A 13,217-nucleotide genomic window follows, 5' to 3' on the forward strand; every position below is an offset into this window, starting at 1 on the left:
GCACTAGTGGTAGCTAGTGCTGGGGACTGGAAGACACATCCACAACTATGGACACTTCTACCTGCCGACATCTGTGGCCTGTTCCAGCACAAGCATACAGTTCATCAAAACGAAAGAGGTTGAATTTGATCGAAAAGGACAGCACCCCTTACGTCACAGGCACAGCAAAGAGAAAAACTGGAGAGTTGCGGAACACAGGCACACACAACCAGTGGCACATTCAAATGTAAGGACAGAACCATTTGGACTGTGTGACGGTCTGCTCTAATTACTTAACTTTTTTAAGGTCAGTTCTGCACATTGATAAAGGTTAAGATTACGTAGTTTGTAGTTTTCTTAATTTGTGTTTTTTGCTTATGACTTCATAGCATATTCCAAAACCATTGCAATGTCATGCATTCCTGAATACTATATCTGCATATGTTTTTCATATTTGATTTGTATCTTCTTTTACACAAGTATTATTCAAATCCATATCTTTACCAAAATCATAAGGATGATACTCAACAATGCATTTTCCATACAGGAATGCAAGCAATATTTCTAATGCCTATCAAACGACAGCAAAAAAAATAAAAAAATGTAATTGGTTCACAAGTCATTCACATTTAAAAGACATCTATACTACACCGATGTGGCTCTTCAAATATTGCCAGTCAGGCTGAGGAAATGTATATGTGGTCACTATCGACCTGTGCAATGATAAGAAAATTAATACATGTTTGGAAAACAAAACCAGCCCCTTTACATGCAACCTCTCACCCACAATGGTGACATGATGCAATAGTTCCCTTTAGTATTTTAGCCTTCACTCCTGAAATAAGGGGGTATAAACTTTAAAAAGCTACTAGGCTTTTAGAGGAAGGATCTTTAAAAACGCAGATCCAGTTCTCTCCATATGTCACACACTGATCTGTTTCACCTGTCCTTGTGGTTGTCGCCACCCCCCTCCAGGTGTCACCCATCTTCCCTGTGTTTTCTGTCTGTCTTTGCCAGTTTGTCTTATTTGTGCAAGCCTACCAGTGGTTTGGGGCTCAGCTTCTGCTGTTTCCAGTCGCTCTTTTCTCGCTCTCCTGGTTTTGACCCATGACTGTCCTTACTCCGAGCCTAACTGCCTGACCACTCTGCCTGCCTGCTGTCCTATACCTTTGCCTCACTCTGGATTACCGACCTTCTGTCTGAGCCTGCCTGCTGTCCTGTACCTTGGCCCCACTACTCTGGATTATCAACCCCTGCCTGCCTTGACCTGTCGTTTGCCTGCCCCTGTTACACTAAACATTGTTACTTCTACACAGTCTGCACTTGGGTCTTACCTGAAACCCGATACTATACTAGAGAGGAGTTTTCACATGGTGACTGTGTGAGTGCTTTAAGGCCCTAATCTATCCGTATTGCGGTTCAGCATTACATTGTGATTAAATTTAAAGGCAACGTTTCCGCGTTAGCAGAGTGCATTCACGGTAAACTCTGCATGTCGGCTCAATTAAAAATTACCTTTACATTTTTATATCGCAATCTGTAGCGCTTCAGCGACGCAGACTGAATAGAGCCCTGTCCTCCAACGTGTGCACGTTATAATTTTTTTTTTTATAGGTCTAGACATTTCAAAATCAATAGCTCAACCTTGTCTTATGTTTGTTAGAGCTGACACGACTGCTAAATGCCCCTGTAGACTACACGAGAGGACATTCACATAACTCACATCTTTCTTTTTCTTCAAATCTAATGTTAATATAAGACAAAGGTCACCTGAAATAACATTCACAGTGATATAATAAAACAATGCCAAAACGGAATGAAAAATGATCACTTTTCTAATTTGATGTTTTTTGACCTTTTTGCGATTCACTTAGACCTAAATGTAGGTTGCTTGCATTCAGAGTTAAGTGCCAGGAGATAGAGCTAGAGAGGCCATTATAGATGCTTCTCTTTGGTGATCCCGTTCTGCAAGTGCTTCCTGTGAGGAGAGGAGAGAAGAAAAATGACCAATCGTCAGCCAGAGAAAAGGTGATCAGCTATGCACACATGGTAATATCAAAAATATATCACTGGTGTTCAAGGGCACCAGATAAGGGCAGTGTCAAGCCGTACCGCGTAAGCACACCTCAATAAGCGCAGCTCTTGGTTCCTCTCTATCTTTGCTACACAAGACAAGGTCAACACACAGGAGGTCTGCTGGTCTGAGGTCGTACTGAGTGGACTGACAGAGCACAGGTTACTGGGGTTACAAGAGGGGACAGTGAACAAATCCATGTGTGTCACGCTAAAGCAGAGGCACTTCCTCCAGGGGAGAGCTCACTGGAGGTTTAACAGGGTGTGTGGACGGCAATCTTCAGATAGCAATACGACCAGATAGCAATATAATGACATAATGATGGCACCACCACCGGCTCAAAGGAATACTACGCAGAATTCCAAGAAGATTGAGGAGGACAGCTACACCCAAGGATGGACTGGAACAACGCTATTCATCAATGTAGGGTGGTCTTTCACTTAAAAAGTGGATGTTTTTCCCGACTGTAGTCCGCCATATTTATCACACCTACTGTATCTGGTTATTTCAGATCTGCACACACTGAAGTGCGTAGGGATTGTTTGGAAAGCGCTCGTTATAGGCATAAGGTTTACGTTGTGATGAATGGTTGTCTACAGCTCGGCCTGGTTCAAAAACAAAACCTACTTCCTTTACCTAGCCTCTAGCCCTTCCTGCCCCTAGCTTAGACTCTAGCCCGGGGCTCTCCAACCCTGATCTTGGAAAGTTACCCTCCTGTAGGTTTTCACTACAACCACAGATGTAACTAACCTTAGAATCAGTTGTGCTAGATTAGGATTGGAGTGAAAACCTACAGGACAGTAGCTCTCCAAGAACAGGGTCGGAGACCCTTGTTGTAGCCCTTCCATCCCCTAGCCTGTAGAACATCCTTCCCCTCGACTCAAGCCGTCCTTGCCCTAGCCTCAAGCCCGTCCTTGCCCTAGCCTCAAGCCCGTCCTTGCCTAGCCTCAAGCCCGTCCTTGCCCTAGCCTCAAGCCCGTCCTTGCCCTAGCCTCTAGCCCGTCCTTGCCCTTGCCTCAAGCCTGTCCCTGCCCTAGCCTCAAGCCCGTTCTTTCCCTAGCCTCAAGCCTGTTCATTCGTCTAGCCTTAAGCCCGTTTCTTCCCCTAGCCTCAAGCCCGTCCATCCCCTAGACTCAAGCCCTTACATGCCCTAGCCTGTAGCCATTACTTCACTAGCCTGTAGACCTTACATCCCCTAGACCTGTCCTTCCCCGAGCCTGTAGACCGTCGTTCCCATAGCCTGTAGACCGTCATTCTCCTAGCCTGTAGACCGTCATTCTCCTAGCCTGTAGACCGTCGTTCCCCTAGCCTGTAGACCGTCGTTCCCCTAGCCTGTAGACCGTCGTTCCCCTAGCCTGTAAACCGAAGTTCCCTTATCCTGTAGCCCTTCCTTCCCCTAGCCTGTAGCCCGTCATTCCCCTAGCCTGCAGCCCGTCCTTCCCCTAGCTTTTAGCCCCTCCTTCCTCTAGCCTCAAGCCAGTTTCCCCTAGCCTCAAGCCAGTCCTTCCCCTAGCCAGTCCTTCCCCTAGCCTGTAGCCTGTCCTTCCCTCCCTAGCCTCAAGCTCACCCTTCCCCTCCCTAGCCTCAAGGCCGTCCTTCCCCTCCCTAGCCTCAAGTCCGTCCTTCCCCTCCCTGGCATTAAGCCTGTCCTTCCCCTCACTAGCCTCAAGCCGGTCCTTCCCCTCCCTAGCCTCAAGCCCGTCCTTCCCCTAGACTGTAGCCCATCCTTCTCCTAGCTTCAAGCAGTCTGTCCACTTGCCTGTAGCCCTTCCTTCCCCTAGTCTCAAGCCTGCCATCTCTTAGCCTGTAACCCATCCTTCCCCTAGCTTATAGCCCTTCCTTTCCCTAGCCTCAAGCCAGTGTTTCCCCTAGCCTGTAGCCCATCCTTCCCCTAGCCTCAAGCCCATCCTTCTCTAAGCCTGTAGCCCTTTCCCTAGCTTCTAGCCCTTCTTTCCCTAGCCTTAAGCCCATCCTTCCCTTAGCCTCAAGCCAGAGTTTCCCCTAGCCTGTAGCACGTCGTTCCCCTAGCCAGTAGACCGTCCATCCCCTTAACTCAAGCCAGTCCTTCCCCTCCCTAGCCTCAAACCCGCCCTCCCCTTCCCCTCGCTAGCCTCAAGCCTGTCCTTCCCCTCCCTAGCCTCAAGTTCGTCCTTCCCCTAGACTGTAGCCTGGCCTTCCCCTAGCCTCAAGCAGTCTTTCCCCTTGCCTGAAGCACATCCTTCCCCTAGCCTGTAGCACTTCCTTCACTCTAGACTGTAGCCCATCCTTCCCCTAGACTCAAGCCTGCCTTCTCCTAGCCTGTAGCCCTTCCTTCCCCTAGCGTCTAGCCCTTCCTTCCCCTAGCTTCTAACCCTTCCTTTCCCAAGCAATAAGCCCGTCCTTTCCCTAGCCTGTAGCTCGTCCTTCCCCTAGCCTGTAGCCCATCTTTCCCCTAGCCTCAAGCAGTCTTTCCCCTTGCCTGTAGCCCGTCCTTCTCTTAGCATGTAGCCCTTCCTTCCCCTATCTTCTAGCCCTTCCATTCCCCAGCCTCAAGCCCGTCCTTCCCCTAGCCTGTAGCCCGTCCTACCCCTAGCCTGTAGCCCATCTTTCCGCTAGCCTCAAGCCAGTGTTTCCCCTAGCCTGTAACCCATCCGTCCCCTAGCCTCAAGCCTGTGCTTCCCCTAGCCTCAAGCCCATCCTTCCCCTAGCTTCTAGCCCTTCCTTCCCCTAGCTTCTAGCCCTTCCTTTCCCTAGCCTCAAGCCCGTCCTTCCCCTAGCCTGGATCCCGTCCTACCCCTAGCCTGTTGCCCATACTTGTGCAAGCCTCAAGCCAGTGATTCCCCTAGCCTGTAACCCATCCTTCCCCTAGCCTCAAGCCCATCCTTCCCCTAGCCTCAAGCCTAACCTTCCCCTAGCCTGGAGCCCATCCTTCCTCTAGCCTCAAGCCAGTGTTTTCCCTAGCCTGTAGCCCATCCTTACCCTAGCCTCAAGGTAATCCTTCCCCTAGTCTCAAGCCCATCATTCCCCTAGCCTGTAGCACATCCTTCCCCTAGCCTGTAGCCCTTCCTTCCCCTAGACTGTAGCACTTCCTTCACCCTAGACTGTAGCCCATCCTTCCCCTAGCCTCAAGCCTGCCTTCCCCTAGACTGTAGCCCGTACTTTCCCTAGCCTGTAGCCAATCCTTCCCTCCCTAGCCTGTAGCCCGTCCTTTCCCTCCCTAGCCTCAAGCCCATCTTTCCCCTCCCTAGCCTCAATCCCGACCTTCCCCTCCCTAGCCTCAAGCCCGACCTTCCCCTCCCTAGCCTTAATCCCGACCTTCCCCTCCCTAGCCTCAAGACCCGGCTTTCCCGTGCCGAGCCTCAAGCCTGTACTTCCCCTACCTAGGCTCAAGCCCGTACTTCCCCTCCCTAGCCTCACGTCCGTTCTTCCCCTCCATAACCTCAAGCCCGTCCTTCTCCTCCCAAGCCTCAAGCCCGTCCTTCCCATCCCTAGCTTCAAGCCCGTACTTCACCTAGACTGTAGCCCATCCTTCCCCTAGCATCAAGCAGTCTTTCCCCTTGCCTGTAGCCCATCCTTCACCTAGCCTGTAGCCCATCCTTCCCCAAGCCTCAAGCCCATCATTTCCCCTAGCCTCAAGACCGTGTTTCCCCTAGCCTCAAGAACCGTGCTTCCCCTAGCTTGTAGCCTGTGTTTCCCATAGCCTGTAGCCCGTGTTTCCCATAGCCTGTAGCCCGTATTTCCCATAGCCTCTAGCACGTCATTCCCCTATCCAGTAGACCGTCCTTCCCCTCCGTAGCCTCAAGCCAGTCCTTCGCCTCCCTAGCCTCAAGCCCGCTCTTCCCCTCCCTAGACTCAAGTCAGTCCTTCCCCTCCCTAGCCTCAAGCCTGTCCTTTCCCTAGACTGTAGCCCATGCTTCCCCTAGCCTCAAGCAGTCTTTCCCCTTGCCTGAAGCCCATCCTTCCCTTAGCCTCAAGCCCGTCCTTCCCTTAGCCTGTAGCCCGTTCTACCCCTAGCCTGTAGCACATCCTTCCGCTAGCCTCAAGCCAGTGTTTCCCCTAGCCTGTAACCCATCATTCCCCTAGCCTCAAGCCCATCCTTCCCCTAGCCTCAAGCCCATCCTTCCCCTAGCCTCAATCCCATCCTTCCCCTAGCCTGTAGCCCTTCCTTCCCCTAGCCTCAAGCCTGCCTTCTCCTAGCCTGTTGCCCTTCCTTCCACTAACTTCTAGCCCTTCCTGTCCCTAGCCTCAAGCCCGTCCTTCCCCTAGCCTGTAGCCCATCATTCCCCTAGACTGTAGCCCATCCTTCCCCTAGCCTCAAGCAGTCTTTCCCCTTGCCTGTAGCCCATCCTTCCCCTAGCCTAAAGCCCATCCTTCCCCTAGCCTCAAGCCCATCGTTCCCCTAGCCTCAAGCCCATCCATCCCCTAGCCTCAAGAACCATGCTTCCCCTAGCTTGTAGCCTGTGTTTCCCATAGCCTGTAGCCCGTGTTTCCCATAGCCTGTAGCCCGTATTTCCCATAGCCTCTAGCATGTCGTTCCCCTATCCAGTAGACCGTCCTTCCCCTCAAGCCAGTCCTTCCCCTCCCTAGCCTCAAGCCCGCTCTTCCCCTCCCTAGACTCAAGCGAGTCCTTCCCCTCCCTAGCCTCAAGCCCGTCCTTCCCCTAGACTGTAGCCCGTGCTTCCCCTAGCCTCAAGCAGTCTTTCCCCTTGCCTGAAGCCCATCCTTCCCTTAGCCTGTAGCACATTCTTCCGCTAGCCTCAAGCCAGTGTTTCCCCTAGCCTGTAACCCATCCTTCCCCTAGCCTCAAGCCTATCCTTCCCCTAGCCTGTAGCCCATCCTTCCTCTAGCCTGTAGCCCATCCTTCCCCTAGCCTCAAGCCTGCCTTCTCCTAGCCTGTTGCCCTTCCTACCCCTAGCCTGTAACCCATCCTTCCCCAAGCCTCAAGCCCATCCTTCCCCTAGCCCCAAGCCCATCCTTCCCCTAGCCTGTAGCCCATCCTTCCCCTAGCCTGTAGCCCTTCCTTCCCCTAGCCTGTAGCCCTTCCTTCCCCTAGCTTCAAGCCTGCTTTCTCCATCGCCTGTTGCCCTTCCTTCCACTAGCTTCTAGCCCTTCCTTTCCCTAGCCTCATGCCTGTCCTTCCCCTAGCCTGTAGCCCATCCTTCCCCTAGCCTGTAGCCCTTCCTTCCCCTAGCCTGTAGCCCTTCCTTCCCCTAGCTTCAAGCCTGCCTTCTCCATCGCCTGTTGCCCTTCCTTCCACTAGCCTCAAGCCCACCCTTCCCCTAGCCTCAAGAACCATGCTAGCTTGTAGCCTGTGTTTCCCATAGCCTGTAGCCCGTGTTTCCCATAGCCTGTAGCCCGTATTTCCCATAGCCTCTAGCACATCGTTCTCCTATCCAGTAGACCGTCCTTCCCCTCCGTAGCCTCAAGACAGCTCTTCCCCTCCCTAGCCTCAAGCCCGTCCTTCCCCTAGACTGTAGCCCGTGCTTCCCCTAGCCTCAAGCAGTCTTTCCCCTTGCCTGAAGCCCATCCTTCCCTTAGCCTGTAGCACATCCTTCCGCTAGCCTCAAGCCCATCTTTCCCCTAGCCTGTAGCCCATCCTTCCTCTAGCCTGTAGCACATCCTTCCGCTAGCCTCAAGCCAGTGTTTCCCCTGGCCTGTAACCCATCCTTCCCCTAGCCTCAAGCCCATCCTTCCCCTAGCCCCAAGCCCATCCTTCCCCTAGCCTGTAGCCCTTCCTTCCCCTAGCCTCAAGCCTGCCTTCTCCATCGCCTGTTGCCCTTCCTTCCACTAGCTTCTAGCCCTTCCTTTCCCTAGCCTCATGCCTGTCCTTCCCCTAGCCTGTAGCCCGTCCTACCCCTAGCCTGTAGCACATCCTTCCACTAGCCTCAAGCCAGTGTTTCCCCTTGCCTGTAACCCATCCTTCCCCTAGCCTCAAGTCCATCCTTCCCCTAGCCTCAAGCCCATCCTTCCCCTAGCCTGTAGCCCTTCCTTCCCCTAGCATCAAGCCTGCCTTCTCCTAGCCTGTTGCCCTTCCTTCCCCTAGCTTCTAGCCCATCCTTCTCTTAGCCTGTAGCCCTTCCTTCCCCTAGCCCTTCCTTTTCCTAGCTTATAGCCCTTCCTTTCCCAAGCCTCAAGCCCATCCTTCCCCTAGCCTGTAGCCCATCCTTCCCCTAGCCTGTAGCCCATCCTTCCCCTAGCCTCAAGCCCATCCTTCCCCTAGCCTGTAGCCCATCCTTACCCTAGCCTCAAGCCCATCCTTCCCCTAGCCTGTAGCCAGTGTTTCCAATAGCCTCTAGCCCTTCTTTGGCCTAGCCTGTAGCCTTTCCTTCTCCTAGCCTGCAGCCCGTCCTTTCCCTAGCCTGTAGCCCGTCCTTCCCCTAGCCTGTAGCCCGTGTTTGCCCTAGCCTGTAGCCCGTGTTTGCCCTAGCCTGTAGCCTGTGTTTGCTCTAGCCTCTAGCCTGTGTTTGCCCTAGCCTCTAGCCCGTCCCTGCCCTAGCCTGTAGCCCGTCCCTGCCCTAGCCTCTAGCCAAGTAGTCAACCAAAACCAAACACTTATTCTTACCTTCTAGCCAGTTATACTGTACGTAGGTCTCTGTCGGCGCTGTAACCAAGCAATAACGTCTTAACTCACCTTCCTCTATTGTCATTAACCAAAAGGGATGAAGCTAGAGAAGATTTGTGTACATGAGTAGTGCCTGCCTCTACAGCAGTGGTCACCAACCTTTTTTGAGTCAAGATCACTGAGTCAAATTGCAACCCGAGATCTACTGCTCAGATGATAATTATAATTTTTTTACGTAAGCCTATGCAACATTAACCTATTAAAAACTGTATACTGTAACAATGACGTTTGTGCGATAAGCTATAGGCCCAATACATTATCAACGCATATTGGCTTTGCTTGAATATCCCTGCATATGCATTGTTGTTAGATCCATATTTTAAAATTATATTTCAAAATTTGAGGTAGGCTATTTTATTAAACATTTTTATTTCACCTTTATTTAACCAGGTAGGCCAGTTGAGAACAAGTTCTCATTTACAACTGCGACCTGGCCAAGATAAAGGAAAGCAATGAGACACAAACAACAACACAGAGTTGCACATGGAATAAACAAATGTACAGTCAATAACACAATAGAAAAAATCTGTATACAGTGTGTGTAAATGAGGTAAGATTAGGGAGGTAAGGCAAAAAATAGGCCATGGTGGCGAAGTAATTACAATTTAGCAATTAAACACTGAAGTGATAGATGTGCAGAAGATGAATGTGCAAGTAGAGATACTGGGGTGCAAAGGAGCAATAAATAAATAAATAACAATATGTGATGAGGTAGTGGGATGGGCTATTTACAGATGGGCTATGTACAGGTGCAATGATCTGTGAGCTGCTCTGACAGCTGATGCTTAAAGTTAGTGAGGGAGGTATGAGTATCCAGCTTCAGTGATTTTTGCAATTCGTTCCAGTCAATGGCAGCAGAGAACTGGAAGGAAAGGCGGCCAAAGTAGGAATTGACTTTTGGGGTGACCAGTGAAATATACCTGCTGGAGCGCGTGGTACGGGTGGGTTCTGCTATGGTGACCAGTGAGCTGAGATAAGGTGGGGCTTTACCTAGCAAAGACTTATAGATGACCTTGAGCCAGTGGGTTTGGTGACAAATATGAAGCGAGGGTCAACGAGAGCATACAGGTCGCAGTGGTGGGTAGTATATGGGGCTTTGGTGACAAAACGGATGGCACTGCGATAGACTGCATCCAATTTGTTGAGGACAGTGTTGGAGGCTATTTTGTAAATGACATCGCCAAAGTCGAGGATCGGTAGGATATTCAGTTTACGAGGGTATGTTTGGCAGCATGAGTGAAGGATGCTTTGTTGTGAAATAGAAAGCCGATTCTAGATTTAATTTTGGATTGGAGATGCTTAATGTGAGTCTGGAAGGAGAGTTTACAGTCTAACCAGACACCTAGGTATTTGTAGTTGTCCACATATTCTAAGTCAGAACCGTCCAGAGTAGTGATGCTCTGGTGCGGGAAGCGATCAGTTGAAGAGCATGCATTTAGTTTTACTTGCATTTAAGAGCAGTTGGAGGCTACGGAAGGAGAGTTGTATGACATTGAAGTTCGTCTGGAGGTTAGTTTACACAGTGTCCAAAGAAGGGCCAGAAGTATACAGAATGGTGTCGTCTGCGTAGAGGTGGATCAAAGAATCACCAGCAGCAAGAGCGACATCATTAATGTATACAGAGAAGAGAGTCGGCCCGAGAATTGAACCCTGTGGTGCCCCCATAGAGACTGCCAGAGGTCCGGACAACAGGCCCTCCGATTTGACAAACTGAACTCTGTCTGAGAAGTAGTTGGTGAACCAGGCGAGGCAGTCATTTGAGAAACCAAGGCTGTTGCGTCTGCCGATAAGAATGTGGTGATTGACAGAGTTGAAAGCCTTGGCCAGGTCAATGAATATGGCTGCACAGTATTGTCTTTTATCGATGGCGGTTATGATATCGTTTAGGACCTTAGGCGTGGCTGAGGTGCACCCATGACCAGCTCGGAAACCAGATTGCATCGCGGAGAAGGTACTGTGGGGTTAAAAAATGGTCGGTGATCTGTTTGTTAACTTGGCTTTTGAAGACCTTAGAAAACTACACTTGATTTAACACTAACTTTTTCAATTTAAATTATTATAGAACATGTTTGCCACCAACAGAATGCTATATATATATATATATATATATATATATGGGGCATGCGACAATCTCAGCTCTGTAGAAGAGACAGAATCAACAGATCAATTATTCTGGTATTGCCCCTATGTAGCTTGTTTCTGGTTACAGGTTCAGGAATGGTTAAAAAAAATCACAACATGCACTTAAAATAGCAGTGTTGGGCGATTTGGAAAGCCATAGTCAGTCAATAAATAATATAATAATACTCGTAGGAAAGGTTATCATCTTTAGCTCACAATCTGTGGATAATGTACGATTAGAAAGGTTAAAATGTTTTGTCAAACATCACAGCACAATTGAAAAATATATGGCACATGGAAACCGAACGAGGGTGGTCTATGGTGATAGGTGGGATGGGCTGAGAGTGGCTGAGGGTTGGGATTAAAGAGCTGATGTTTGGTAATGTATTATTGTTATAAGACTGCTTTATATAAAAGTACCATGTATGTCAAATGTGTATGTAAAATGTATACATAAAATGTATGTATATTTTGCAAAAAAGCTGTAAAAAAACCTACAATTTTTTCCCCCTCAAAAGAGTGGGGGTTAATAATAAAAAATAAAATAAATGTTAAAAGTTATATTTGTGAATTTCTATTTTAGTAATTTAGCAGACCTAATACATACATATGATTTGGTGATTCATATACACATGTTGAATCAGCATGGTAAAGTAGTGTGTTTGTGACTGTGTTTCCTCACCCTTCAGTAGAGTTGTTGAGTTGAGTTTCAGCAGAATTGTTGAGATGTCCTGCATCTTTACTCTGCTGCTGGACCTTAAGCAGGGTTGCGGCCCTCATGGCTCCCTCCTCACCCTCGTACTCCCTCAGGTCTTTTACATCCTTCATCTGCCCCGTCAGGACTTTTGCCACAAATGCCACTATATACTGTAGGGAGAGAGAGGGGGGATGGGGATCAGGGGTTAGAGGGGAGAGAGGTTTGATGTCACATATTCAGTCCAGTTTATTTTGAATGTATCAACCCCTGACAGAGGCATTAGACATATTAGGCTAATACGAATGTAGAAGACCAGGTAATAGTCATAAAACTGTCAAGACATGTTATTTACTTCTTGGGAACACATATCTGTGAGTGGTTGCCCTCTCTGAATTAGATTAGTCTTGTTTTACCTAGAGTCTGACTAATGAGGTAGCTACAGTATGTGTGCACACCACTGTGAGATTTGTGACCTGCTGCAGACGGAGGTCCAACACTCACCAAAAACCAGTAGATATTCATGCAGAGGAGTGTCAAGAGGAGTGAGTTGAAGAAGAAGTAGAAGGGTATGTTTGGGACGGACTGGAGGCTGGACACACAGGTGGCGTACAGAACCTTCAGAGGAAACCAGTAGAGACGAAACCAAAACCTGCACAGAGGAACAGTGTTATTCAGACGCTTTAGGGTAGAAAGATTACCATTGTCTAAGGTTTCAAACACCCTTGTTATCTGTCAGGACAGGTGTGTGTGTGTGTGTGTGTGTGTGTGTGTGTGTGTGTGTGTGTGTGTGTGTGTGTGTGTGTGTGTGTGTGTGTGTGTGTGTGTGTGTGTGTGTGTGTGTGTGTGTGTGTGTGTGTGTGTGTGTGTGTGTGTGTGTGTGTGTGTGTGTATCCAGGCATGCAGGCGTGTGTGCTTGTTAGTATTGGGGAAGCTACTCTAAACATATAGTTACCAAGCAAGGGCTCTATAGTGCAACCATTTTACTCGCATATGCACCTAAATATTTTGCTGTGCGACCTGGATTTCTTTATTTAGGAGTAGCAGTGCACCTAGAAAAAAATGACCCAGATGATAATTATTGCAATGATTACTTCACTGTACAACAGCCCCTGAGTGTCATGGAGAATACACCGAGCGCAGATTAATGATTTCATGCTTGTACCATTACTACAAAGAAAACGTCTTGTTACTGCAAATATTTTTCATTGCGCTCCTAAATTTGTGTTCCTCGTCAAAAAACGTCAGAGTAGAGCCCTGCAATCTACCAATTAATTCACACTGGAAGAAGTTATGTTACGCTAAAGTTACCCTTAAGAAAAATATAGTTTACTATACTAAACTATTTTGAAAAAGTAATTCTGTGAACGAAATTTTACTTTGTACATCTTGTCTTTGGTGTCATAAACAATCCTTGGTTCCTGCCTGTGCCTGGTAAAGATATGAGGGGGGGGGGGGGCGTCATGACCTCCTCCTTTAGACTATTTGGCAGAACACCCAGAATATGTTCTTTAAGTTAAGGTAGGAGACGGTGCCAGACACATCCCGGAACCAACGCCTATGTAACCTGTCTGTAACCAGTATATAAGGGAACTAAACGGGACTACCCTGTTAGAGCTCCTGACAGACGTTCACTATGGTGCATCAAGTTTGTTGGAATCTCTCCAGTTAACTGAAAATAAACAATGATTAATTTAAGATCGACTTCGACTGTCCCTGTGTAAGAATTTTCACAACAGTTCACTACA

At 48.8% G+C, this 13,217-nt stretch overlaps 1 protein-coding gene across 1 annotated transcript in view; it reads right to left on the minus strand.

Annotated features, from left to right (window-relative positions):
• Positions 1 to 11,453: 11,453 nt before the first annotated feature.
• LOC120054066 (ceramide synthase 1-like) overlaps positions 11,454 to 13,217 on the minus strand; it is a 94,086-nt gene continuing 92,322 nt past the window's right edge. The window contains exons 5-6 of the mRNA XM_039001439.1: positions 11,974 to 12,121; positions 11,454 to 11,642 (exon numbers count right to left, since the gene is read on the minus strand). Coding sequence (XP_038857367.1) covers positions 11,454 to 11,642; positions 11,974 to 12,121 — 337 coding nt within the window. The remainder of the gene's footprint in view (positions 11,643 to 11,973; positions 12,122 to 13,217) is intronic.

This window comes from Salvelinus namaycush, chromosome 9, assembly GCF_016432855.1.
Source record: "Salvelinus namaycush isolate Seneca chromosome 9, SaNama_1.0, whole genome shotgun sequence".
Taxonomy (NCBI): Eukaryota; Metazoa; Chordata; class Actinopteri; order Salmoniformes; family Salmonidae; genus Salvelinus; species Salvelinus namaycush.